Source organism: Heteronotia binoei, chromosome 5 (assembly GCF_032191835.1).
Source record: "Heteronotia binoei isolate CCM8104 ecotype False Entrance Well chromosome 5, APGP_CSIRO_Hbin_v1, whole genome shotgun sequence".
NCBI classification, from domain to species: domain Eukaryota; kingdom Metazoa; phylum Chordata; class Lepidosauria; order Squamata; family Gekkonidae; genus Heteronotia; species Heteronotia binoei.
The window spans coordinates 23,998,987-24,026,956 of NC_083227.1; the positions used below are offsets into that span (position 1 = coordinate 23,998,987).

The following is a 27,970-nucleotide window of genomic DNA, read 5'->3' on the forward strand; positions in this document are numbered from 1 at the left end:
GGCAGAGGCACCCAGTAAAAAGACACACACACCCAAAAAAGGAAAGAAAAACCCTTTAAAAATTGCAGGCTAATCAAAAAAGGGAAACAAACGGGTATTTACTGAATAGGTGTTCTTTTGGGAAGTGTGAAACTTAAAAGGGAGGAAAAGCCAAGTCACATATTCGGACTACGACCTCCTTGTGAGGTCTTGGTTGCCATTTTGTAGACTTTGCTATAATATAGCCAAGTAATGTAGTCTAGGGATTCATGCTCCGGTTAAAGTTGTCACTGTACTTGCTCAGAGGGTTCCAAAGCTAGGGTTTCAAGGCTAGTTTGGGGGGGTTTTTTACTCCATTCTGTTTCCACCCCACTTTGTCACTGGCTGAGCATGGACAGTATGCCTTCCTCACCAGCCCCGCCCAGCAACCTCTTTTTGTTGATGATGGTCTCAGCCGTCCCCACAGGGTTTTCAGGGCCAGAAACGTTCAGACCATTGCCTGACCATTAAACATCCAGAATTAGCAGACATCCCAGGACAGGAGATGTAACTCAAAGGGAGATCTTTTATCTAACAATAAGCCTCAGATCTCAAGCTAAGCAGGGTTGACTCTGGTTAGTACTTGGATGAGAGACTTTGAAATACCAGCAGCCGGGAGGTAAGGGCAGGCTTTATTCAGCCACCTCCCTGAATATCCTCCAGGCCTCTAGTAGGGGTCAGTCACCAGAAGTTGCCATGACGTCCAGGTGCAGACACAAACACACACAAAAATATACAAAAAAGGGGTGGGGAGTAGTATTTGCATCTGAAGAAATGTGCATCCACATGAAAGCTTATCCCCAGAATTAAACTTTGTTAGTCTTAAAGGTGCCACTGACTGGACTCAAACTTTGACCAATTTCACACGAGACCTTTAATCCTGGTTTATCTCTGTCCCCAAACTGACATTCTACACTAAAATCATAGGATCATCCAGTCATAGAGTTGGTTTATCTGGTTCTATGATTCTAGCGCAGAACGCCAATTTAGGGACAGTGCTCAACCAGCATTAAAGGTCTGGTGTGAAATTGGTCTTTGTTTCATTTCTTCGCCTGAGAGGGCTCAAGCCATTGAGCTGCGCTTCCTAGAGAGCCGGCCCAAGTTCTCCCACTTCCGGTTTCGCTGCCAGGAGAGCTGGAGGACTGAGTAGGGTTGCCAATCCCCAGGTGGGGGCAGGGGATCCCCCGGATTGGAGGCCCTCCCCCTGCTACAAGGTCGTCAGAAAGCGGGGGGAGGGGGGAAATGTCTGCTGGGAACTCTGTTATTCCCTATGGAGATTTATTCCCATAGAAAATCATGGAGAATTCATCTGCGAGTATCTGGGGCTCTGGGGGGGGGGCTGTGTTTTGGGGTAGAGGCACCAAATTTTCAGTATAGCATCTAGTGCCTCTCCCCAAAATACCCCCCAAGTTTCAAAAAGATTGGACCAGGGGGTGCAATTCTATGAGCCCCCAAAGAAGGTGCCCCTATCCTTTATTTCCTAAGGAAGGAAGGCATTGAAAAGATGTGCCGTCCCTTTAAATGTGGGGTTCAGAACTCCCTTTGGAGTTCAATTATGCTTGTTACAGCCTTGATCTTGGCTCCACCCCCAAAGTCCCCAGATATTTCTTAAATTGGACTTGGCAACCCTAGGACCGAGGCTGGAGCTGGACTGGGGGAGGGAAGGGCTGGAAGGGTAAAGATCTTTGGGGCGGCGGAGGGGAGATTGAGGAAGGGGGTTCCCAGGCTGGGCAGCCCCGCGATGGAGTCTTCATGGGCCTGGCAAGCAGAGCAGGTCCGGGGAGTAGGTCAGGCGGACCCCCTCTGCTCCCTGAGAGGGCTGCCAGCTCCGGATCCTGCCCTCTGAACGGGCGCAAATCAGAAGCCAGGAGGGGATCCGGTTTCTCTCCTGGCGGGAGACAGATTCTCCTCCTGTTCTCTGTAGAGAGGAAACCTCCGCTCAAGGCACAAGAGCCGGGCAGGCTGGAGTTTCTCCCGGGCACTTGGCAACCCCAGTGAGAAGGGCGTGTGTGCTCCAAGGCAGAGTCTTGTAGGGCTGCAGAGGGCTTTGCAGTTGTGGAGGGGGAAACAGAGCTCGCCCCATGGAGAAAGACACCCCCCACCCCCGCAGCTGTCTGAGAAACAGGAGGGTACCTGTCTGCCTGCCCTCTCTGGGTCTTAGTGCTTCTTTTTGGGGCTCAAAGCAAACTGCATTCCCTGTGAGTCTTTGGGGCAAAATGTAGCCCTAGCCCTGGCTGGCAGATTTCATTAAAAGGAATCTTTTTTCAGTTATTGGTAAATGGGATTCCTTTAGAACAAGAGGAGGTATGCAATTACAGTATGGCTCAATTTTGGCGAAGGGCAGGGGCAGAGGTGTCGCATCACATGGGATTCCTGTAGGGCCATTGGGGCATCCCACTTGCCACCCTCAGGGCTTTTTTATCACCTGATTTGTAGCTTTTTCATGTACACATGCTCTTGAGTGGACAGGTCAGGAGAAGACCAAATAGAGAAGTTGGCTGTGGAGAAAGGTCAGGAATCCCTTTGCTTCACACTGTACTCCTCAGACCAAGAAAGGGTTGCCCATGTCTATTTGGGGTGTTGTTGTGTCTCTTGGAACAACAATTGATCCCCAGATGCAGACATCAGGTCCCCTGGAAGGAAATGGCTGCTGTGGAGAGTGGACAGGGGTGTCAAAGTCGTTTGTTATGAGGGCCGGATCTGACATAAATGAGACCTTGCTGGGCTGGGCCGTGTCAGGTAGGCCATGTGTGTACCTATTTAAGATTAGCTTCTTGAGGTTGGCCTTTCTGAGGAACCTTTAAAGTGTTATTAGGGAACTTTGCTGTTCGTGTTCCATTTTGTAACAGCCAATGGCTGTACACAATAAATCTTTGACTGACTTGACTATTTAAGTCAAGCGGAGATATCCCACTTCTGACACATCTGTCTATAAGAGCCCCATGGCGCAGAGTGGTAAAGCTGCAGTACTGCAGTCAAACTCTGCTCACGACTTGAGTTCGTTCCCAGCAGAAGCTGGGCTCAAGTAGCCAGCTCAAGGTTGACTCAGCCTTCCATCCTTCCGAGGTGGGTAAAATGAGTGCCCAGCTTGCTGGGGGGAAAGTGTAGATGACTGGGGAAGGCAACGGCAAACCACCCTGTAAAAAGTCTGCCATGAAAACATCGTGATGCGACGTCACTCCAGAGTCGGAAACAACTGGTGCTTGCACAGGGGACTACCTTTACCTTTTTTTAACCTTTTAGTGGAGATATAATTTTTTTAAAGAACACAGACAAACATAACTGAAGTTTTTAAACTTAAAACATTAGCACTTTGTCGGTCTTGAAGGTGCTTTCTTTGTATTTCTCCCATGGGATCCAGGGAACTGGACAAAGGAGACCCTGGACCTTTCCCTCCCCCTGTCAGTGGTTCATGTGCAGAGTGCAAAACAGAGAACTGCCACAAGGTTGACGCTAGGAAGAAAACTGAGCCTCACACCAGCACCTAGTATAAAAGCGCTCAAGGAGTCGCAGGTGATGATGGTATAAAACCCACGATTCGGAGCCGTAGATGAGGGTTGTCATCACAACCGCTTTGTAAACATTGATCTTTGTGCCTTTTTTCAGATGCTTGTTGCTCCGCACTCTTTTGTACAGTCGGCCAAATGCACGATTTGCCTTTGCCAGCCTGTTGTCAATCTCCTTGTCGATCTTGGCATCTGAGGAGATGATGCACCCCAGGTAGCTGAACTGCTGGACTGTTTTCAGAACTGATTCACCCACAGTGATGCAGGGAGGGTGATAATCTTCCTGGGGTGCAGGCTGGTGGAGAACTTCTGTCTTCTTCAGACTAACTTCTAGGCCGAATAGCTTGGCAGCCTCTGCAAAGCAGGACGTCATATGCTGCAGAGCTGATACCGAGTGGGAGATGAGTGCAGCATCATCAGCAAACAGTAGCTCGCGGATAAGTTTTTCCATTGTCTTGGAGTGAGCCTTTAGTCGCCTCAGGTTGAACAGGCTGCCATCGGTGCAATAGCGGATGTAGACACCATCGTCATCATCTAGATCTACTGCGGCTCTTTGAAGCATCATGCTAAAGAAGATTGTAAAGAGAGTTGGCGCGAGAACGCAGCCTTGCTTTACACCTGTGCCTATTGGGAAGGGCTCCGAGAGGTCGTTGCAGTGTCTGACTTGGCCTCGCTGGTCTTCATGTAGCTGGATGATCATGCTGAGGAACCTTGGGGGACATCCTAAACGTTCCAAGATTTGCCACAGGCCTTTCCTGCTAACGGTATCGAAAGCTTTGGTAAGGTCGACAAAAGTCACATATAGACCCTTGTTCTGTTCCCTGCATTTCTCTTGGAGCTGCCTGAGAACAAATACCATGTCGGTGGTGCTCCTGTTAGCTCTGAAGCCGCACTGGCTCTCTGGGAGGAGTTCTTCTGCAATGGTGGGCACCAGTCTGTTCAGGAGTATTCTGGCAAGGATTTTGCCTGCGATGGAGAGCAGGGTTATCCCCCGGTAGTTGGAGCAGTCTGACTTTTCCCCTTTGTTCTTGTGTAGAGTGATGATGATTGCATCGCGAAAGTCCTGTGGTAGTTTGCCTTGTTCCCAGCAGGTGACAAGTACTTTGTGAAGTGTGCTATGTAGTACTGTGCCCCCATGCTTCCAGATCTCTGGTGGGATTCCATCAACTCCCGCTGCCTTGCCACTTTTCAGTTGCTTGATGGCTAACAGTCTCTTCTAGGGTGGGGATCTCATCCAACTCTGTTTTCACTGGTTGAAGTGGGGTGAGGTGGATTGCTGAATCTTGAACTACGCGATTGGCACTGAAGAGAACCTGAAAATACTCCGACCACCGGTTCAGTATGGATGCCTTGTCTGTGAGGAGCACTTGGCTGTCTGCACTACGCAAGGGACTCTGAGCCTGATATGATGGGCCATATACTGCCTTCAGGGCTTCGTAGAACCCTCTTAAATCACTAGTGTCTGCACACAGCTGGGTTCTCTCTGCAAGCTTGGTCCACCACTCGTTCTGAATGTCTCGAAGCTTGCGCTGGAGGTTGCTACATGCAGCGCGAAAGATTGCTTTTTTCCCGGGACAGGAGGGCTGAGCAAGATGTGCTTGGTAGGCAGATCTCTTTTTCGCTAGTAATTCTTGGATCTCTTGATTGTTCTCGTCAAACCAGTCCTTGTTCTTCCTTGTGGAGAACCCGAGGACTTCTTCAGAGATCAACAGGATGGTAGTTTTTAGGTGTTCCCAGAGTGCTTCTGGAGAAGGGTCTGTAGGGCAACTGGGGTCCTCAACTCTTGACTGGAGTTTTGCCTGGAAGGCAGCTTTAACTTCGGCTGACTGAAGGCTGCCAACCTGAAGCTTCCTTCAAGGGATACCTCCTCTCCTGGGTGTGGGTTTAAAGTGAAGACAGAGATTGCAGCGTACAAGACGATGATCCGTATGACATTCCGCACTGGGCATTACTCGGGTGTGTAAGACATCTCTAAGGTCTCTCTGGCGCACCAGAATGTAGTCGATAAGGTGCCAGTGCTTGGACCGTGGGTGCATCCAGGTTGTCTTCAGGCTGTTCTTCTGCTGAAAGATAGTGTTGGTAATGGTGAGCTGGTGCTCCGTGCAGAATTCTAGCAGGAGGCGCCCATTATCATTGCAGTTGCCAATGCCGTGTTTGCCAAGTACTCCTTTCCAGGCTTCCGAGTCTTTACCTACTCTGGCATTGAAGTCGCCAAGGATGATCACCTTGTCCTCTGTAGGGGTCTTCCGTACGAGGTTGCGTAGATCAGCATAGAACTTGTTCTTTTCTGCAGGATCTGCTTGAAGGGTTGGGGCATACACACTGAAGAGTGTTGCATGTTGCTTGTTTTGAAGTGGGAGGCGCATGGACATGATGCGATCTGAGTGACCTGTTGGTAGGTTTTCGAGTTTGGAGGCAATGGAGCTCCTGACCATGAAGCCAACGCCAGAAAGGCGGCTCTCAGCCTTTGACTTACTCGACCAGTAGAGGGTATAGCCAGCACCATGTTCTTGAAGACTACCTTCCTCAGGGAAACGGACCTCACTGAGAGCTGCTATGTCAATATTCAACCTGAGAAGTTCGTGGCCAACTAGAGCAGAGCGTCGTTCAGGGCGACCACTGTCTACTGTGTCAAGCATGGTTCTGATGTTCCAACTTGCAAGCTTTAGTCTTTGCACACTTTGTGAGGCAGGTGCATGCCTTTTCTTTGTTGTTATTTTTTGACCGCAAGTAAGGATGCCCGTTGACCGCGGCTAGCCAACTGGGGTGGGAGAGACGAGCTTTGTTTAGGCCACCTTTTCTAGGCCCCTCTCCGTGTGGAGCAAGCAGTGCTGTCCCTAGATAAGGCTGCTTGGTCGTTCAGGGTGCTGCCGAAAAATGCTTTCGTCTCCGGGTCAGCATCAGGCGACCAATACCCTGAACCGCCTACATGCAGGATCGGGACTGCGGCTTCCAGTGGCATCTTCCACCTGCCGTTTCGCCCCTTTCCCGTCGCTGCAGGACTTGGTGTGTTGTGGGTTGTGGATGTGGATATGCCCTTCAGGCCTGCGCAGAGGAATTTTTAGGTGAAGCACAGTGTGCGCGGTACTGGCTCCACCCTTTCACCTTGGGGTCATCTGCCATGGCCCAGTAAGCCGGGTCGCCGGCAGCGAGTCCTCCAGGGGGTAGGTGTTACATTAACGAGCTCTATCTGCCCGGGTTTGATGTTAGAGTTTTCCTTCTCTTGGCTGGCGAGGTTGGTGAGCCCAGCCTGCCCATCCGGTTATACCGCCGGACATTCGGTCGCACCACGACGTGGCAAACTCTGTGAGAAACGGGGGGGACCAGCGGGAAGGTGTTGCCACAGATGCAGTAATGCAGGAGAGGCCATTGCAGTGACCATCTGCCAGGCATAGCCAGACAGTAACCACGCGGCGTTCACTACACCGGGAGAGCAGAGGCTATGTATTGCGCATACACTTTCCCGGGGGGGGGCAGGATACCCAAGAGGGAGCCCACATACATTAAACTGATTGACAAAGTGCTACGCCAGGAACCAACTCTCAACAGAGAGAAATACTGTCTGGCACTGTAGTCCATATATACACAGCTTAGCCAATCATGCCAGTCCACACAATTGCTGACTCCAGCAGGTGCTTTCCCCTGGATACAGTCCAGCCAGAACCGGCTCACTCCCAAGGTTGATCTGACCTGACCTGTCAGATGCTGTCATTGTAGATCCACCTGCTGCTCCATGCTTCGTTCATGCTGTGGACGGAGGACTCGCACACTGACACACCTCCTAGTCCGACAAACATAGCATGCCCAATACATTTACAATTTTACAGTGCTCATTGGCATTTAAACACTTTGTGAAAATGTCAGCCGCATTTTCTTCAGACCTGCACTTTCCCAAGTGTACCAGATTGTTTGCAATTGCCTCCTTCACATTCTGGTATCGGATGAGTATATGCTTACTCCTCCCCTTTGCACATTGGTTCTCTGCCAGCTCCTTGGCTGCAGAGTTGTCACTGTATGCTGTGACCGGTAGGCTGACAGGTACCTCAAGATCCCTCATGAGTTGCACTACCCACTCAATATTTAGAACACAATCATTGAGTGCCCCATATTCGGCCTCGCAAGTACTGCATGCCACCAATGTTTGTTTTGTGGCCTTCCACAGCAATAAAGCGTTGCCCAGGAATACTCCCACTCCTGTAGTTGACTTGGCTTTGGGCCGATCGCCCCAGCTGACATCGGCATAGGCACATAACTCTGGCTTCTCCCCCACCCTGAGGGACAGCTTCTGCTCTGCAGTTCCACTAAGGTAGCGGAGCACTCTCTTCGCTGCCACCCAGTCCTTGTGGTGAGGCTACATTGCTTTGGCACAGAATGTGCACAGCATAGCTAATGTCCGGCCTGGACCAACGCGCCAGATGCAATAGAGAACCGACTAGGGACTGGTACAGCTGTACATTAGGGAACAACTCATCTTCTGGCTCCTTGCTGTACCCAGTCGCCATAGGGGTTAGCACACTCTTTGCACCCTCCATCCCATGCCGGGTCAGCAATGCCTTTATTTTGTTTCTCTGGCACAGCTCGAAATACCCATCAGCGTCCCTGGTTATCCCGACCCCCAGATAATAGCTCACCGGGCCGAGATGCTTGATGGTAAAAAGTTTTCTAGCTGTTTCTAGAAACCACTGCAGCTGTTTGTCAGTGTCAACCAGCATGATCAAATCGTCCACAAAGACGAGGACTACGATTTTAGACCCTCCTACCTCTCTGGTGAACATGCAGGGGTCAGCTAGCTGCTGCTTAAATCCCTCTGCCACCAGAGCTGCATGTAGGCATTTATACCAGGCATGCCCAGCCTGCTTTAAACCGTACAACGCTTTGTGCAGCTTTAGGACTTCGTTCCCTTCCCCAAACCCAAAGTCTCCCCCATTCTATAACCATGCATTGGATTTTTCCTACCTAAATGCAAAACTTTACATTTATCCCTGTTAAAATTCATTTTATTGTTTTTAGCCCAGCTTTCCAGCCTGTCAAGGTCATCCTGTATCCATCCTGTTTCTGTCTTCTTCTGTGTTTGCAACCCCTCCTAATTTAGGATCATCTGCAAATTTAATAAGCATTCCCTCTGTTCCTTCATCCAAATCATTTGTAAAGATGTTGAACAAAACAGGTCCCAGGACAGATCCCTGAGGGATCCCAGATCCCTGAGGCACTCCACTTGTCTCTCCTCTCCAAGAGGAACCATTCACTTTATCAAAAGCCTTACTGAAATCAAGATAAACTATGTGTGCAGCATTCCCCTGATCCAGCAAGGTAGTCACTTTCTCAAAATAGATGGGGAGGTGGAAAGAAAGCAAGTTTAATTTTAAATACATTTTCCAAGCTGCCAGCTGGTTTGGTTGGAGAAGTGATTTAAAGAGACAATTTTTTTCTCCAAGCTGATTGATAGGGGCTTTGAGAGCCACAGAATATGTGTGAAAGAGCCACATGTGGCTGCCGAGCCACAGTTTGGCCACCCCGGTCTGATCCAACATGGCTTCTCTTATGTTTTTACATTAGAGTCAGGCATTTTGACTAATGAAGTAAATTTTTTTTTTAGATTCAGATCATTGCAACGAGTGACCACAAGATAAATTTTCAAACGAGGACAAAGATTAATGCATTCCCAAGGTGACCGTGTTCTTTTCTTATGAAGAACCTCTGGGGATCGTCGTGACTGTTTGCACTACTGTTGTCCGTGATAACAGGGCTTGTTTTAGGGATCTTTCTTAAATTAATGGAAACTCCAGTGGTCAAGGCCAACAACCGTGACCTAACCTACATTCTTCTCATCTCCCTCCTGCTCTCCTTCCTATCCTCCTTCCTCTTCATTGGCCAGCCTGGAAAGGAGACCTGTCTCCTCCGACAGACTGCCTTCAACATCATCTTCTCTGTTGCCGTTTCTTCTGTGTTGGCCAAAACTGTTACAGTGGTGGTGGCCTTCATGGCCACCAAGCCAGGGAACACAATGAGGAAATGGGTGGGGAAGAGCTTGGCAAACTCCATTGTCATTTCCTGTTCTAGCCTTCAAGTTGCCATTTGCATGATCTGGCTGGGAATGTCTCCCCCCTGCCCAGATTGTGACCTGCATGGCCAGGCTGGACAGATCGCACTGCAGTGCAATGAAAGGTCCGTCACCATGTTTTACACAGCCCTGGGCTACATGGGCTTCCTGGCTGCTATCTGTTTCACAGTAGCTTTCCTGGCCAGGAGGCTGCCTGGTTCATTCAATGAAGCCAAGCTGATCACCTTCAGCATGCTGGCCTTCTGCAGTGTGTGGATGTCCTTTGTGCCCACTTATCTGAGCACCAAAGGGAAATACATGGTAGCCGTGCAGATCTTCTCTATCCTGGCCTCCAGTGCTGGCTTGCTGGGCTGCATCTTCCTCCCCAAATGCTACATCATTATAGTGAGATCTAACCTGAACACAAAGGAGCACCTGATGATGAGAAAGAAAGAAATTAGGTGATTCTGAGACACAAAATATCCCCACACACACCGTTGCAGTGACTCCAGTTGTGCAAAATCCCCATATCTGAGTCTTCCTCTTCCAAAAAAATCATCTTTCTGTTTGACTTCCTAGTTTTACACTCTAGCTTAGATACCAGCTACCACAACTGAAGGTGTAAATCCACTGATTTAAGAAAGAGTGACTTACTGAGACAGGAAGACATATGAACATACGAAGCTGCCTTATACTGAATCAGACCCTCGGTCCATCAAAGTCAGTATTGTCTACTCAGACTGGCAGTGGCTCTCCAGGGTCTCAAGCTGAGATTTTTCATGCCTATTTGCCTGGACCCTTTTTTAGTTGGAGATGCCAAGGTTTGAACCTGGGACCTTCTGCTTACCGAGCAGATGCTGTACCACTGAGCCACCATCCCTCCCTAAAGATTTAGCCTTCATGAATGAAGCATATAAAACTATGAATGAAGACTATGAATGAAGCATATAAAAATTAAAATATATATGACCCTTGCTATTTCTGGTTTCTTAAATGTTCTTGTGTGATGATGTCACTTCTGGGTGACATCATTGGGCCATATGTGCTGCGCAGCAACAGGACTCTTCAGGGGTGGGAATCCCTCCTGGAGAAAATGGATGCTTTGGAGGGTGGACTCTGTGGCAATGTACTCCACTGAGTTCCCTGTCCTTCCCAGGCTCCACTCCCAAAATTCCAGGAGTTCCCCAGCCCGGATCTGGCAACCCTGCCCACCTATCCCTGGCCAATGGTCCGGGGGGTGTGTGGCTTGGGAACCCTACCTGGACCTCTTCATGGCTTTTGATTCCATCAATTATGTTATCCTGGTGGACTCTCTTTCAAGACTGGATGGCACCATTTTGCAGTGGTTTCAGTCCTATCTTCAACATGGGCTTCAGAAAGCAGTGGTGCTGAGGGGAGTGCTGATTAAGCCCCCCAGTCTCTAACCTTTTGGACCTGGCGTAGTTCTGTCCTGTCCCACATTCCTTTCAAAATCTACATTAAGATGAAGATCAGCCAGAGATGTGGACTGTGCGTCCCAGCGCTGCTGCTGCTGGTGCCCAAACATGCTCACCTCAGGAAGTTTGTCTCCCTCCCTCTGCCATGACAGTGAGAAGAAAGACTCATTCTCGCCCTTGACTGCCTCCTATCCTACCCAGCCAGCACCTTCAGTATCGCAGAACTGAGGTGAGGGGGCGGCAGGAGAAGGCCTTTATCAGCCTGGGTCGGTGCATGAGGCAGCCCAGCAGTCCGAGTCAGGCTCAGGCAGTTTGTCTGGCTTTGGCCTCCTTGGGAAAATGGAGCCGTCGCAGGCTCCCTCAGCTAGAGGAACCCCCGCCGCCACTGCATACATGAGTGGCCTCATCATCACCTGGACCTGAACGTTTTCCACCACAGCCAGTTTCTCTATTTGGGATTCTCCTGACCTGTCCACTTAAGGGTTTGTGTGTGTGCTGGAAAAGCTACAAATCAGGCGACTAAGAGGGATCAGGGTGGCAAATGGAATGCTGCAATGGCCCCACAGAAATCCCATGTGATGGGACACCGTTGCCCCCTTCCCTTTGCCAAAACTGAGCCATACTGTATTTGCACACTTCCTCCTGCTCCTGAGGAATCCCATTTACCAATAACTGAGATGAGGTTCTTTGGGAAAGGCAGAAGTTCAAATCAGCCCACAAGGCTTCGTTTTGCCTCACAGACTCTACAGGGGATTCAGTCTGCTTTCAGCCCCAGGAAGAAACTCAGTAATGAGAGACCCAGAGAGACTGAGGGACCCTCCTCTTTCTCAGACAGTTGGGGGGGAGGGTCAGCTCTATTCCCCCTCCCCAACCACAAAGCCCTCTGCAGTCCTACAAGACTCTCCCTTGAAGCCCACATGCCCTTCTCACTGGGGTTGCCAAGTGGCCAGGAGAAACTCCAGCCTGCCCAGCTCTTCTGCCTTCAGAGGAGATTTCCAGGAATCTGTCCCCTGCTTGGAGAGAAACTGGATCTCCTCCTGGCTTCTGACTGCAGTTTTGTGCCCATTCCGCGGGTTTTGTGCCCATTCAGCGGATTAGATCCAGAGCTGGCAGCCCTCCCAGGGAGGGGGCAGAGAGGGGGTCCGTCTGATCTCCCTCCTCCTCCTCCCCAGACCTCCTCTGTTTGCCAGACCAACAGAGACCCGCTTGTAGGACTGCCCCCCTCCTCCTCCACCCTTTAGATCAGCGGTCCCTAAACCTTTTTGGCACCGGGGACCGGTTTTGTGGAAGACAATTTTTCCATGGACCGGAGTGGGGTGGAGTCGGGGCAATGGTTGTGGGATGTACTTTATTTCTATTAGTTTGGTGTGGTGGTTAAGCATGCAGACTCTTATCTAGGAGAACCGGGTTTGATTTCCCACTCCTCCACTTGCAGCTGCTGGAATGGCTTTGGCAGAGTTGTCCTTGAAAGGGCAGCTTCTGGGAGAGCTCTCTCAGCCCCACCCACCTCACATGGGGTGGGGAGGTCATGGGGGAGGAAGGCAAAGGAGATTGTGAGCCACTCTTGAGACTCTGAAATTCAGAGTGGAGGGCAGGATATAAATCCAATGTCGTCTTATTATTACTACAACTACTACATTGTACTATATAATGAAATAATTATACAACTCATGGCCCGGTTGCTAACAGGTCACAGACGGGTACTGGTCCATGGTCTGGGGGTTGGGGACCCCTGCTTTAGATCATCTTTATCTTACCGGTCTCTTTTCCTTCATTTCTGGCATTGCTCCTCCCATCCTCATCCCCAGTCTGAAGATGACAACTCCTATTGAATTTCTTTCCACACTCTTGAGCATACAAAAGGTTTATCCCCTGTGTGGGTTCTTAGGTGCTACTGAAGATGACAACTCCTATTGAATTTCTTTCCACACTCTGAGCATACAACAGATTCATCCCTTGTAGGTTCTTAGGTGCTGCTGTAGCAGCTTCAGATGGGATAACCTCATGGGATAACATCATGAGCCTGGTCAAAAGAGAGAGTGAGGGAGGAAGCCTCTTCGCACTCCTGGGCCAGGCACATCAACTGGGAGAGATGGGGAGAAGTTGGGTCAACCTGGTGAGGGGTGTGTGGGTAAGGAGAAGCAAACACTGAACTCTTTTCTGTGGCTTTAAGACAGAACTTTGAAAATGCCGGGAAGAAATAAAAGAACGAACGCTGAAAGCATGATAATATGACAATTCCCCCATAATCCCTGGAATGTCAAAACCATGGGAGCCTTCCTGACCACAAGGTGAGAAGCACCACAGCGAAAGGGCTTGAACGGGCAGTTGCCAAGGTTGTAGGATGGCACTTTTAGAAGGTTTTGTTCAAACGGCCAAAGCAAGAGCTGCAGAGTGGGGGAGGCAGTCCAGTAGGTATGTGGATAATAGGGCATTCATGGCTTTGTCGGTGATACAGAAACTTGAACTGAACTTGGTAAATGATCATGAACAAATGGAGATTTTGCAGAGGGGCATGACGTGTGTTACCACTTAACAGTAACTCAGAGAAGTATCTGGGCTGTCTTTAAGGGCAGACCCATAGACTACGCGTTACAGTAGTCTAGCCGTATTAATCTAGCCTGCAAAATGTTACTTACAATGCGGAAAGTGCCAAACATATTTAATATTGTATTGGCAATGGCTTGAAATCCCTTGTTTCCATGAGCTCTGCCTGCTGATTCTGTGCTATAATTCCTCCAACTCCAGCCAGGCTCCTGATGAAGAGGGGGAAGGACATTGCATACACATCCTGCCCAGTGCATCAGGCAGCCTCACATTCCTAAACAGAGACTCCAGCAGAGATAGCACTGAGTCTTTCCAAAATCCCAACCATGGAGCCCTCTAGGCTGCCTGTGACAAGCAGGGCTCCCTCAGCACCACTTCTGGGACCAATCAGTGAGGCAGCGCTGGAAGCTCCACAGGATGTATCCCCAATTTCCATCTTGGTTACTTGGCACAGCAGGATGCTTTGGTCTATGCTAAGGTATCGATGGAGAATCGCCAGACATCCTCTCCAGCAGGGGTCAACCAATCCCAGGCACCAGGGTACCATGGCACCTAGAAATTGTCGGCATCTGGAGGAGTACTGCCTTAGCAAGATAGCAACTTGGAGACTGAGCGTGATGATCTATTTGACAGCTACAGATCACATGACTGGACAGATTGCATCAGCCTGCAAGTGGTGTCTCAGTGACTCAGCATATTTGTGCTGACTGGGTAAACTCTGTATATAAGTCTGCGTTATGCTTGCCAGTGTGTGCCTTTGTGATATCCAGTGTCTGGCGAAGCAGTTTGTCAGTGAGAGTTGCAACTGACTATATGAACTGTGTATATATCTTGTAAATAAACTTATATATAGCACCAACCTCTGCTGGTGTGTGAGCACCCCGTTTTGGAGCATCAACTTCTACCCCAGTGCAGAACGTCCGTCAGAAATGTCACTGTGACACCAAAGATTTCCACAAGTCCTTTATTGTAAGTATATCTTGGTGATTCTCAGAAGAAGTACAATGTTTATTCAGGAGAAAGATAAGAGGTTAGCTTTTTGCTGTGATGACAACCAGGGTGACCCCACACTTGCTTTTGTTATATCTTTAAGGAAAATGAGGAACGGTGAGGAGTTTAAGATTAGGTTTTGCAATAGCAGTAATGGGAGAGGATGATCATGAAAATATAAAATCCTGAACAGCAAACACGAAGTTTGGGTCTTAAATTTTGACAGAGGCAGAGCCAGTTTGGTGTGGTCGTTAAGTGCGCGGACTCTTATTTGGGAGAACCGGGTTTCATTCCCTACTTCTCCACTTACAGCTGCTGGAATGGCCTTGGGTTAGCCATAGCTCTCGAAGGAGTTGTTCTTGAAAGGACAGCTGCTGTGAGGGCCCTTTCAACCCCACCCACCTCACAGAGTGTCTGTTGTGGGGTGAGAAGATATAGGAGATTGTAAGCCGCTCTGAGTCTCTGATTCAGGGAGAAGGGTGGGGTATAAATCTGCAGTCTTCTTTTAAAGCTAAATAAACTTTGTCAAGGCCTGCTCTGCATCCCACCCCCAGAGCAGATCTTCCCACACTGAAGAAGCTGCAGTTCCAAAAATCTGCCAGAGATGTGGATTGAACAGCAGCAGCAGATGATAATATTGGATTTATATCCTGCCCTACACTCTGAATCTCAGAGCGGTCACAATCTTGTTTACTTTCCCCCCACACACACACAAAACAGACACTCTGTGAGGTGGGTGGGGCAGAGAGAGCTCTCACAGCAGCTGCCCTTTCAAGCTATGGCTGACCCAAGGCCATTCCAGCAGCTGCAAGTGGAGGAGTGGGGAATTAACCCTGGTTCTCCCAGATAAGAGTCCGCACACTTAACCACTACACCAAACTGGCAGGAATCCACATCAGGTTTTAAAGCTATGGGTTAGTGCCATTATCCATGTATTTGGGGTTTTAAAAACTTGTGAGGGTGCTTGGGAACACAGACAGACACATGTGCCCATTGGCCATGAACAATGAAATGTTTATTCTCTCTTCTATGATTCTGTGGAGGCTTTAGGGCCCTTGGTGCTCTTCCACTCAGACTGCAGGAAGATGGCGCCTGTCTTCCTCCCCCAGCCTCCTTCTCCTTTCCCTTCCTGCCCCACTCTCTTCTTTTTCTTCTGATGCCCAGCTCCTTGCCTTCCTTCGCCCACCTGTTTCCATGCATGGGTAGACCAAGTGAGTCTGGAGGCCACTGCTGAGAATGACTGGGGATGCTGCCTCTCCCTCATGTTACTCTCTAAATGCGATGGTCTCCTAAAAAAAATAAATCAGAAGTATGGCTTTGGTATTCCCACATCAACCAAAAAATGTTAATGTCAGAGACACAACCAATCCAAGACCTCATATGTACAATCAAAATCCAGAGATTTTCCCACTTAACAGTCCATTAAATATTTGATCTCACCCAGAGGCACGCTATTTATTCTTCATGGCAACCCTGTGAAGAATGTTAATGTCTGGCCAAATGTGGACTGAAACCCAGATCAGCTGCAGCTCTGGCTCTTGAACTCAAAACATGGGGATCAGACAAAGTGGAAGAGGCCCAGCAGAAGCAGAAGGATTTCTTTGTACACTTTTACGGACCATTTTTTACAAACACGTTAACATCCTTTCAATGGATTATCGTTTTAAATATTCCCTCGTCACCACTCTGTAAAAACCCCTACCAAACAGCGAAAAAGGGCATCTGACTTCTCCCTCCTGATGCTGATTTGTGAGATTCAAGGGGGATTCATATTTCAAAACATTCATTTCCAAACTCCAAGGACACCCAACCCAGTTCTAGGATACTGTATGTTGCTCAGGAGGGGGGTGGGGAGAAACTTTTGAACACCCTGAATTTTCCTTTGAATCTGAATTAATCTCATTAGTGAGACCCTGAAAACCTCCCAGCTGCCTGAGCCCACCACATCTGGGCAATCCAAAAACACTCTCAACAGAATCAGTCTAGGTCAGGGGTGGCCAAGGGTAGCTCTCCAGATGTTTTTTGCCTACAACTCCCGTCATCCCCAGCCAGAATGGCCAATGGCTGGGGCTGATGGGGGTTGTAGGCAAAAAACATCTGGAGAGCTACCCTTGGCCACCCCTGGTCTAGGGCAGTTCAAGCAAAAACTGTTACTCCTGTGTGGATTCTTGGAAGAACATGAGGGTCTAATCTCTGTCTCAAGTTGTTTGACGGACTGTGAATTTATGAGGTTTCTCTTCGCTCCGTAAGACGCACCTGAGCATAAGACGCACCTAGTTTGTAGAGCCGTTTGTGTGAATTTAGAGGCATTTGTGTGAATTTTTTGCAGTATTCGCTCCTTAAGACGCACATACTTTTCCCTCCACTTTTTTTGGGGGGGGAAAGTGAGTCTTATGGTGCAAAAAATACTGTACTTAGTGCTTAAGGAGGGCAAAGCCAGTCTGTAATCTCCTTCCACCCTCAGAGCACATCTTTGCTTTCTTCTCCTTGAGATCTGTTTGAGTCTTCAATCAAGGCTAAAGCTCTTTCCACAATCCCAACATTTATACTGTTTCTCATGCATGAACCTGGTTGGTTGGCTTGTTTCTACTGCTGTTGCAAGGTTTCTTCCCCATAGTTTTTATGTTTTCACCTCCGTGTGGACTCTATTGGTTGCTGCTAATGTATGCATTATGAGACAAGGACTCGTCACAGGCTTAGCAGCTGTGAAGTTTCTCCCTGTGTGGATTCTTTGATGCCGTTGAAGATGGCCACACTGGAGGAATCTCTTTCCACACTCTGAACACTCAAATGGTTTCTCACCTGTGTGGGTTCTTACATGCTGTTGAAGATTGCTACACCGACCAAAGCTCTTTCCACACTCTGAACATGCAAACTGTTTCTCCCCTGTGTGGGTTCTTTGATGTCGATGAAGGTCGCCACTCAACTTAAAGCACCTTCCACACACTGAGCATTCAAAAGGTTTCTCCCCTGTGTGAGTCCTTAGATGTTGTACAAGATGGCAACTCTGAATGAATTTCTTTCCACACTGTGAGCATTCAAAAGGTTTTTCCCCTGTATGGGTTCTTTGATGCCGCTGAAGATGGCAATTCTGACGGTATTTCTTTCCACACACTGAGCATTCAAAAGGTTTCTCTGCCGTGTGGGTTCTTAGATGCCGCTGAAGATGGTAACTCTGACTGAATTTCTTTCCACACTCTGAGCATTCAAAAGGTTTCTCCCCTGTGTGGATTCTTTGGTGTTGCAGAAGATGGAAACTCTGACTGAATTTCTTTCCACACTCTGAGCATTCAAAAGGTTTTTTGCCTGTGTGGATTTGTTGATGCCGTTGAAGATGGGAACTCCTACTAAATTTCTTTCCACAGTCTGAGCATTCAAAAGGTTTCTCCCCTGTGTGGATTCTTCGATGCAATTCAAGATTTGCTTTCCAATTGAAACTCTTTCCACATTCAAAGCATGCAAAAGGTTTCCTCTCTGTGTGGGTTCTTTGATGCCGATGAAGATTGGCAATCCAGTTGAAACTCTTCCCACACTCTGAGCAATGAAAAGGTCTCTCCCCTGTGTGGGTTCTTAGATGCTGTTGAAAATTGCAACACTGATTGAATTTCTTTCTACACTCTGGGCATTCAAAAGGTTTCTCCCCTGTGTGGGTTCTTTGATGCCGCTGAAGATGAAAACCCTTAATGAATTTCTTCCCACACTCTGAGCATTCAAAAGGTTTCTCTCCTGTGTGGGTTCTCTGGTGCGCAAGAAGCTGAGATTTGTATCTAAAGCACTTTCCACACTGAAAGCATTTTGATGCCTTCATACTACTATGTTTTGGAAAATGTACATTACCCCCTTTTCCATCAGAGAAACTCTTTCCACTCCCTGAGCAGTTAAATGGCTTCTGTTCCATATGAATTCTTTGGTGCAAAATGAAGTTTGCTTTATGTGCAAAACTCTTGCCACACGGTGAGCAGATATATGCTCTCCCAGCTTTGTGGATTCTTTGATGCGCGAAAAGCTCTGATAAGCAACTGAAGCTCTTTCCGCACTCCAAACATTTAAGAGCGTTCTTTCCACTGTGCTTTTGCAAATGGGTATTATATTGAGATTGATCTGAGAAAGCCAATCCACATTCCAAGCATTTGTATGTTTCCTCCCTCGTGTGAATTACTTCACAGAAATCCCAGCCTTGGCATAGATAGAGTTGCTCCCCCTTCTCAATCAGGTGGATTCCTTCCTGTCCCTTTACTTCATCAAGATTCTTGAAGTTCCCTTTCAATTCTTGATTCTTGGCTTTCCCCAATGACAACCTATGCAATTCCTGTTCTTCCTCGTTCTGCTGATCATCCCCTGTGGGAATAAACAGACAGACCCCATTAGCACCCATGCAAGGAAGTCAATCACAGTCAGAACTGTCTACTCAGACTGGCAGCAGCTCCCCAGGGTCTCAGGAGGAGGTCTTTCACATTCACTTATGGCCTAATCTTTTTAACTGGCAATGTCAGGGACTGAATCTGGGACTTGCTGCATGCAAAGAAGAGGCTCTTCCATTGGGCCACAGCCCCTTCCCTTTGACTTCCTGCGCTTGATGGTTCAGTACAAAAATATGTCATAAAATCCAGTGACTTTCGTGATAGATGTGACAAGCAGTGCCAGATTAAACCCTGTGGAGGCCCCTAGGCAGTCGAAATCTTGGGGGGTCCCTTGCAAATTATCTCAGCCCGTGGCCCGCACTGCAGCCTGCAGGCACCTTCTCAAAAGCCCCTTTGACAAAGCTGCAGGGAAGAGGCGGAGAGAGGCAAACCTGGTGACAACGGCAGCAGCAGCTGCACCAGGCAAGTCATGCAAAGAGCAGCTCAGCTGCTGGCTGTGCGTGCAAGCTGGGAAGGCTGCAAGCAGGGGGGGAAACCGGCGGGGGGGGGGGAGCTGACCTGGGCCCCTAAAGGCATGGGGCCCATAGGCCAGTGCCTACTTGGCCTAATTGTTAATCTGGCCCTGGTGAGAAGGGACATGCGTTGGCTTTCACCTTCTGAAAAAGAGTAAGAAACCCTTGTCCAGGGGTGGCCAAACTTGCATAACATAAGAGCCACATAGAATAAACATCAGATGTTTGAGAGCCGCAAGACAAGGAAGGAAGGCAAAGAGATGGGGGCAGGGAGGAAGGAGTGAGAGGTGGAAAGAAAGCAACTTTAACTTTAAATGCATTCTCCAAGCCACCAGCTGGCTTGGCTTGGAGAAGTGATTTAAAGAGAGAAATGCCTTCTCCAAGCCAGGCAATGGGGCAGTGGGGGTTTTAAGAGCCACACAATAGGTGTAAAAGAGCCACATACGGCTCACAATCTGCTGTTTGGCCACCCCTGGCCTTGTCAAACAAAACAAACAGTCCAAACAGAACCACCCTGGTTACTGGAGGGGCAGGGAGGAGGGAAAAGCTTCAAGGTGACCCCTGTAGGAAAGGCTTTATCCAGCTGACCTCTTCTTTAGTCATCAACCCTTCTCCCCACCATATCAAGCACTTTGGAGGATCAAAGGAAAGGAAAGTAGCCCTTGAAAGGAGAGGAGACGCTTAATGACTCAGCCCCCAGAGGGAGCTTCCCAGACTCACCAATTTCAGGCCCCAGAAGGCCTCCCTTTCCTCCTTACCCAGCAGGCCATCCTCTCTGCCCTCCTCTTCTTTGATGTCCATCAAGGGATGCCTCTGCTCGCTTTCAGACAGATCCCGGCCTGCCTTGGAGATGTTCTTATCTGCCTCCTCTGAGGGCGCCTAGAATAGCAGAGAGGCATCGGCCCTTTCAGAACAGAGCAACAGAGGCTGCAGGGAGAACACAGTGGAGGGTTCTTTCCCCCACCCTGTCTATTGCAGATTTTTCAGTACGTAAAAGAGCCCCATGGCGCAGAGTGGTAAAGCTGCAGTATTGCAGTCGGAGCCCTCTGCTCACGACCTGAGTTCGATCCCAGCGGAAGCTGGTTCAGGTAGCCAGCTCCAGGTTGACTCAGCCTTCCATCCTTCCGAGGTCGGTCAAATGAGGATCGAACTTGCTGGGGGGAAAGCATAGCTGACTGGGGAAGGCAATGGCAAACCACCCCGTAAAAAGTCTGCTGTGAAAACGTTGTGAAAGCAACGTCACCCCAGAGTCAGAAACGACTGGTGCTTGCACAGGGGACCTTTCCTTTGCAATACAGAGTAGAAGGAGCCCCGTGGCACAGAGTGGCCAGCAGTACTGCAGTCCAAGCTCTGCTCACAACCTGAGTTCGATCCCAGCAGAAGCTGGGTTCAGGTAGCTGGCTCAAGATTGACTCAGCCTTCCATCCTTCCAAGGTCGGTAAAATGAGTACCCAGTTTGCTGGGAGCGAAGTGTAGATGACTGGGGAAGGCAATGAGAAACCACCCTGTAAAAAAGTCTGCTGTGAAAGCGTTATTTGGAAAGAAAGCCAGTTTGGTGTAGTGGTTAAGTGTGCAAAGTCTTATCTAGGAGAACCAGGTTTGATTCCCCACTCCTCCACTTGCAGCTGCTGGAATGGCCTTGGGTTAACCATAGCTATCGCAGGAGTTGTCCTTGAAAGGGCAGCTGCTGTAAGAACCCTCTAAGCCCCACTCGCCTCACAGGGTGTCTGTTGTGGGGGGGAGAAGATATAGGAGATTGTAAGTCGCTCTGAGTCCTGATTCAGAGAGAAGGGCGGAGTATAACTCTGCAGTCGTCATTGTTGTGAAAGCAATGTCACCCCAGAGTAGGAAACGACTGGTGCTTGCGCAGGGAATTACCTTTACCTTTAATGTGGAATAAGCAAGGCAGAGTTTCCTTAAGAAATATTAAAGTCTGAGTAAAAGGTAGTCCCCTGTGCAAGCACCAGTCGTTTCCGAATCCGGGGCAAGGTTGCATCACAACATTTTCACAGTAGACTTTTTACGGGGTGGTTTGCCATTGCCTCCCCCAGTCATCTACACTTTTCCCCCAGCAAGCTGGGTCCTCATTTTACCAGAAGGAGGGAAAGTTGCGTCAACCTTGAGCCGGCTACCTGAACCGAGCTCCTGCTGGGATCGAACTCAGGTCCTGAGCAGAGCTAAAGACTGCAGTACTGCAGCTTTACCACTCTGCACCTGGGGCTGTTTAAGGTCTGAGTACAGCACTGCAAAATCCTCCTAGAGTACTGAATTCCACCACCACCACCAAGAAGGCCTAAGACATAATGGCATCCACTGAAATGTATGGGAGGAGGTCTTCAGGACTCTCCAGGAAATATTTCTCACCTGTGGATGGGGGAAGAGCCTTGAGCTCCCAGAATACCAAGACCTGCTCTTTCATGGGAAGAGTGATCCTATTAATATGGGCCCACCCACTGGTTTTCAAGTTGAGAAAGAATTCTGCCATCCTCAAAAACCTCTGGATTCAGAGAGCCAGTTAGTGGTTAAGTGCACGGACTTTTATCTGGGAGAACCGGGTTTGATTCCCCACTCCTCCACTTGCAACTGTTGGAATGGCCTTGGGTTAGCCACAGCTCTCGCAGAGCTGTCCTTGAAAGGGCAGCTGCTGCAAGGGCCCTCTCAGCCCCACCCACCTCACAGGGTTGTTGTGGGGGGAGAAGATAAAGGCGATTGTAAGCCGCTCTGAGTCTCTGACTCAGAGAGAAGGGCAGGCTATAAATCTGCAGTCTTCTTCCAGGGAAATGATCCAACAGAGCTTCCCATTGCTCCTTAGCATTTCTCTTCCTGAAATGAAGTGAGGTCTCAAGATCTGCTCCACCCCAGCCCTTCCCACACTCAGGGCCCACACAGCAGAAGGGCCTCACCTGCTTCTCCTGCCTCAAGAGGAACTCCTCGGCCAGGGCCACCGCCTGGGAGCAGCTCTCAGGGCCGCTTCCCCTCACCTGGCTCTGGATCTCTGGGGGCAGGATGCTCAGCAGTTGCTCCAGGACCAAGAGCTCCATGATCTGCTCCTTGCTGTGGTTCTCCACTCTCAGCCACCTGCAGCACATTCTCCACAGGCGGCTGTAAGCCTCCCGGGGCCCCTCAGCCTCCTGGTAGCAGAAACGCCTGAAGTGCTGACGCTGTTTTTCCCTGCTCAAGGCTTCTCCTTGCAAGATGGCGGCCTTCACCTTCCCATAATCCTCTCTGCCTTGGATATCTAGCCAGTTAAAGGCCTGCTTGGCATCTCCACTGAGGGCCGGCAGGAGTCGGGTCGCCCACTCTTCCTGGGGCCACTGACAGGCCTCGGCCACTTGCTCAAAGGCAGCCAGAAAGGCCTTGGCATCCTCCCAAGGGGAAGCTTTCTCTAGCAAGGGGGGCATCCTGCATGGAGAGTGGGAAGACTCCAGCGTCTTGAGGAATTCCTGCCACTGGGCTTCCCACTGCTTGAGGGAAAGGGATCCTTCCCCTGCAGGCTGATTCATCAGATGTCCTGTTCTCCTTTGCAGGATTTCCCTGGTACTTGCAGTCTGGAGGAGACGAGGGGTGATTCCTCTCCCCTGCGATAGTTCCCCTAATTTGGGAACAGTGGGAGTCTCTTTCTCCATTTCTTGGTCTAAATGATCACTCAGTACTGGTGTCGCAGGAACAGAATACGTTCTCCTCCTCCACATGGAGCCTCTCCCTGCAGAAAAGCCGGCTACAGAAAAGAGAAAGAGGAGAGACACTCGGTCACTTGACGTCTGGTATAATGACTCCTGAGTGATTTTTCTGCCCAGATTAATTATACTCAAAAAGGTATCAGTATGATTTTTATATGGGTACTTCTTTATTACGTGAGTAAAGTAAGTTTCTAATGATGAGGTTTGCAGATTTCTCTCCAATCACAGAGAAGTCCTTCTAAAAATTCCTTCTTACAGTTTGTCACAGATCACGAAGCCTGTGCTGTCAGAGAGAAGATGCCAGAGACAATATGCTATTTTCTGTTTGCATGGTGGCACCATCAAAGAACTTTCCTCCTCTTAGCAGAGCTGGCACAGAGGAGAACCAACATTTCACCTTCTGAGAATTCTCTCTTCCTCCCAAAGTGCTCCAGTTTAGTATTCTGTCTGAGAAGCCCAGCTCATGTGCCCTTCTTTCCAGCACCACCTTCTAGACTCTCCAGGGTCTTGAGATTTAGTGTTTCATATTATCTATTGCCTAGTCCTTTTATCTGGAGATGCCAAGGGCTGAGCCCAGGACCTTTTCCACACAAACTGGAGGCTCCTCCACTCAGTCAAAGCTCCTCTCTTTTTGACTTTCTGTGATAGATGTTCAAGTATGAAAATATGTCATAAAATCCAGGGAGTTTAGTGATAGGTATGACACAGTCCACAAGTTGGGTTTCATCCCTTGATAAACGGGGAAACAGGGCTTTTTTTGCAGCAGGAACTCTTTTGCATGTTAGGCTACACCTCCCTGACGTAGCCAATCCTCCTAGAGCTTACAGGGTCTACTGTAAGCTCCAGGAGGATTGGATACAACAGGGGTGTGTGGCCTAAAATGCAAAAGAGTTCCTGCTACAAAAAATTCCCTGGGGGAAACTAAGTCAAACAAACCAAACAGTCCAAACAGGGACACTCTGGTTTCTGGAGCGGGAGGGGGGAATGAATTGGGAAGTGACCCCTTAAGGAAGGAGTCGATTAAAATTGATGAGAACATCAAGTCCTGCGGAAAATCAAAGGACATGGAAGCAGCCCTTGAAAGGAACGAGGGGGCCACTGCTGGGCTCAGCCACAGAAGGAACTTCTCAGACTCCTTGTTCCCGGGCCCCAGAAACCTCACTCCCTACTTACCCATCAGGGCAGCTGCTCCATCCTCTTCTTCCTTGACAACCAACAATGGAGGACTCTGCTCACTCTGAGGTAGAAGCTGGCCCATCTTGGAGAAGCTCCCAACTATCTTCTCCGAAGGGACCTGCAACACCAGAGAGGGACAGACCCTTTAAGAACGGACTGAAAAAAATGGGGGGAGGCAGAGGGTTTTTCCACCCCAGACCTTACCAGATTTCTCATAATGTAATAAAGAGAAAGGACAGAGGTTCCGAATGGAATATTGAAAATTATGAGCACCAAATTACGAAAACAAAAAACCTAGAATAGTGAATTCCACCAAGAGGGCACCACCACCACTACCACCAAGAAGAAAACTGCAGATTTATACCCCACCCTTCTCTCTGAATCATGAATCTCAGAGTGGCTTACAATCTCCTTTCTGTCCTTCACCCACAACACACACCCTGTGAGGTGGGTGGAGCTGAGAGAGCTCTCCCAGAAGCTGCCCTTTCAAGGACAACTCTTGCGAGAGCTACGGCTGACTCAAAGCCATTCCGGCAGCTGCAAGTGGAGGAGTGGGGAATCAAACCCGGTTCTCCCAGATAAGAGTTCACACACTAAAACACTTCACCAAACTGGCTCTCTGAAGAGAGAGCAGCAACCACTGAACTTCATGGGAGGAGAGAGATGGGAGGAGGCTTTCATGACTCTTCAGGTCACATGTCTTACCTGAGGAGATGACAAGGGCAGGGGCAGGACTCTTGAGCAGGGGGAGGGTGACTCCATCCATATGGCCCTGTGCACTCGTTCCCAGATCGAGACACAATTCCTCCCCACCTAAAAATTCTGGATTCAGCTTCCATGGAAACGTCACGACTAAACTTTCCATCTCACCCTGGCTTTCCCCTTCTCTGCCATTATTCAAATCAAATCCCAACCCCAGGATCCACCCCAGGCCCTCCATTACTCAGGATCCACACAGTAAAAGGGCCCCACCTGCTTCTCCTGCCTCAAGAGGAACTCCTCAGCCAGGGCCACTGCCTGGGAGCAGCTCTCGGGGCTGCTTTCCTTCACCCGGCTCTGGATCTCCAGGGGCAGGATGCTCAGCAATTGCTCCAGGACCAAGAACTCCAGGATCTGCTCCTTGCTGTGATTCTCCACTCTCAGCCACCCATGGCACATTTCCCATAGTCTTTTGTATGCTCTCCGAGGTCCTTCAGACTCCTGGTAGCTGAAACTCCTGAACTGCTGACGCTGTTTCTCCCGGCTCAGGGCATCTCCTTGCAAGATGGCTGCCTTCACCTTCCCATAATCCTCTCTGTCTGAAAGGCCCAGACTGTAAAAGGCCCACTTAGCTTCTCCTCTGAGGGCTGGTAGGAGTTGAGTTGCCCAGTCTTGCTTTGGCCACTGACAGGCTTCGGCCACTTGCTCAAAGGAGACCAGAAAGGCGTTGGCATCCTCCCAGGGGGAAGGTTTCTCTGGCAAGGGGGGGATTCCCCATGAAGAGTGAAGGCTCTCCACTGTCCCAAGGACCTCCTTCCACTGGGCTTCCCACTGCTTATGGGAAAGGAATCTCTCCACTCCCTGTGGACTCATCAGATCTCCTGGTCTCCTTTCCAGAATTCCCTTCATACACCTAGCCTGGAGGACCTGAGGAATTTTTTCAATACACTCATATAGCTCCAAGTCAGGGCGTGTGGGATCCTGCACCTCCATTTTCACCTCAGAACGATCCCTCAGGAATGGCACTGCAGAACTGAAATTTATATTATAGTTTCCCAGACTGGGCTTCTCCCTGGAGAAATGGGAAAGACAGAGAAGAGAAGCACTCAGCTGCTGGCAGGGTGGCCCCCACATGATTTTCTCCACATATGGGGACAACCCACATGGAAAACTGCATCACTTTCATCCATCTGCTTATGCAGTATATGCGTAAACTTAAAAAGCTAATTAAAAGGTTTAGGATTTATTTTAATGGCTACCTGCAGAACTTTACCAGATGGCCTTGCCTACACATTTATATCATTCATTGGAAGAGCTGTAAAACTGCCATTTCAGCATACTCCATCCAAGATGGAGTTCCCTGAAGGTGCCTCACTTTGAGCCTCACCTTTGGTCTGCTGACCTATTTTATTTTATTGAGAAGGAGAAGACGAAGACTGCAGATTTATACCCTGCCCTTCTCTCTGAATCAGAGACTCAGAGCGGCTTACAATCTCCTATATCTTCTCCCTCCACTACAGACAACCTGTGAGGTGGGTGGGGCTGAGAGGCCTCTCACAGCAGCTGCCCTTTCAAGGACAACTCCTGTGAAAGCTATGACTGACCTAAGGCCATTCCAGCAGCTGCAAGAGGAGGAGTGGGGAATCAAACCCAGTTTTCCCAGATAAGAATCGGCACTTAACAACTACACCAAACTGGCTTTCTCAACTGCTCATGCTCTCTCAACCCTCTCAAGGTTCAGGGCAGATTATAAGCTAAAAAAAAATAGCTTTTAAAATGATCGGTCATCTATCACCTAGCAAGAAAATCACACCAGGATCCTTCTTAAAGTCTTCCTGAAAAGTTCCTTCTTACAGTCAGAGAAGAGACATTCAGGTGGGAGACTTCGGCAGGAACAGGCGTACCCTGCCTAAGAGGCTACAGTCACCAAAGAATTTCCCTTCTTCCCCAAAAGAGCCTCCTACACACTCCAGTAAAGGCATCTGACCTTTTGCTTTGATGAACATGCCTTGAAGAAAAGGGATTTCTGGACCCTCACCATACCCAAGTTCTCCATCTGGGTCTCTCCAGATCTGCCCACTCAAGGGGGGGAGGGCACTGAAAAGGCTACAAATCGGTTGACAAAAAGGGACTGGGGTGGCAGGTGGGGTGCTCTGATAGCCCCACAGGAATCCCATGTGATGCAACACCTCCCCCCCCCCCCCCGGGCTGCAGCCAGCAGGCAACTGTGAAAGGGAAGATTGGGTGCTGCAGGTTCTATAGGGACACCACCACTGTGCCCCCCTGCTAGCTACAGCCCTGAACCCCCCCCCCCTTTGCCAAAGGAGAGCCCCACTGTATTTCGACATCTCCTCCTGCTCCAAAGGAATCCCATTTACCAACAACACACACACAAATATTATTTTAGGAAGGTAGATGCCAAAATCTGCCCACCAGGGTTGCATTTCGCCAGAGATGTCGCAAGTTTGCTTTTAGCCCCCCAAAAGAAGATCAGTAAAGGAGAACCCAGAGAAGACTCTGCCTTAAAGCCCACGCGCCCTTTCATAGGGGTTGCTCCTCCTCCCCGCCCTGCTCTGTTCGCCAGACCCCCAAAGACCCCCTCGCAGGGCTGCCCGGCCTGGGGGTCCTTCTTCCCCCTCGCCCCGATCTTTACCCTTCCAGCCTTCCCCAGTTTGGCTCCCGCCTCGGTCCTCCAGCTTTCCGGCAAGCAAAGTCGGTCCCCAAAGGCGGAAGTGGGAGGGCTTCTGCTGACTCTCTAGGGAGCGCCGCTCTATCGCTTTAACCCTCTCAAGCTTTGAAAGGCCAAGCTACAAACCTTTTTGCTGAAGTGTGCTTTGCACACGCCAGCTTATACCCAGAGCTGAACAGGTGCACTGCCACTGGACTCAGACTGGACTCTTTTGGGGGCTGAAGCTACATAAAAGCTCCCTTTGAGCCCCATCATCTGTCCCGGAATGTCTGTTGTCGAATCCTGGAGGTTTAATGTCAGGCGAGGGTGTGAATGT

The 27,970-nt window shown here is 49.4% G+C and overlaps 2 protein-coding genes across 4 annotated transcripts in view; one reads left to right on the plus strand and one right to left on the minus strand.

Annotated features, from left to right (window-relative positions):
* The window catches only part of LOC132571165 (zinc finger protein ZFP2-like), a 475,317-nt gene that overhangs the window by 154,389 nt on the left and 292,958 nt on the right, over positions 1-27,970 (plus strand). The gene's annotated exons all lie outside the window — the stretch shown is intronic.
* Positions 16,949-27,708, minus strand: LOC132571153 (zinc finger protein 23-like). The gene is made up of 6 exons (XM_060237829.1): positions 27,619-27,708; positions 25,239-26,037; positions 24,264-24,384; positions 22,314-23,128; positions 20,169-20,289; positions 16,949-18,875 (listed from the first exon to the last, which is right to left on the minus strand). Exons 2-6 carry the CDS (start codon positions 25,956-25,958, stop codon positions 17,158-17,160), a joined length of 3,495 nt encoding a protein of 1,164 aa, XP_060093812.1. The 5' UTR covers positions 25,959-26,037; positions 27,619-27,708; the 3' UTR covers positions 16,949-17,157.

What these genes read in the sequence shown, in the direction of transcription:
- LOC132571153 (XM_060237829.1), bottom strand. Translation starts at nt 25,958, where the DNA reads ATGGAGGTGCAGGATCCCACACGCCCTGACTTGGAGCTATATGAGTGT. An exon ending in TCTTGAGGCAGGAGAAGCAG is followed by an intron (nt 24,385 to 25,238) that starts GTGGGGCCCTTT and finishes CTGGTGTTGCAG; the next exon opens with GTCCCTTCGGAGAAGATAGT. An exon ending in TGGAGCAGCTGCCCTGATGG is followed by an intron (nt 23,129 to 24,263) that starts GTAAGTAGGGAG and finishes TCTTTTCTGTAG; the next exon opens with CCGGCTTTTCTGCAGGGAGA.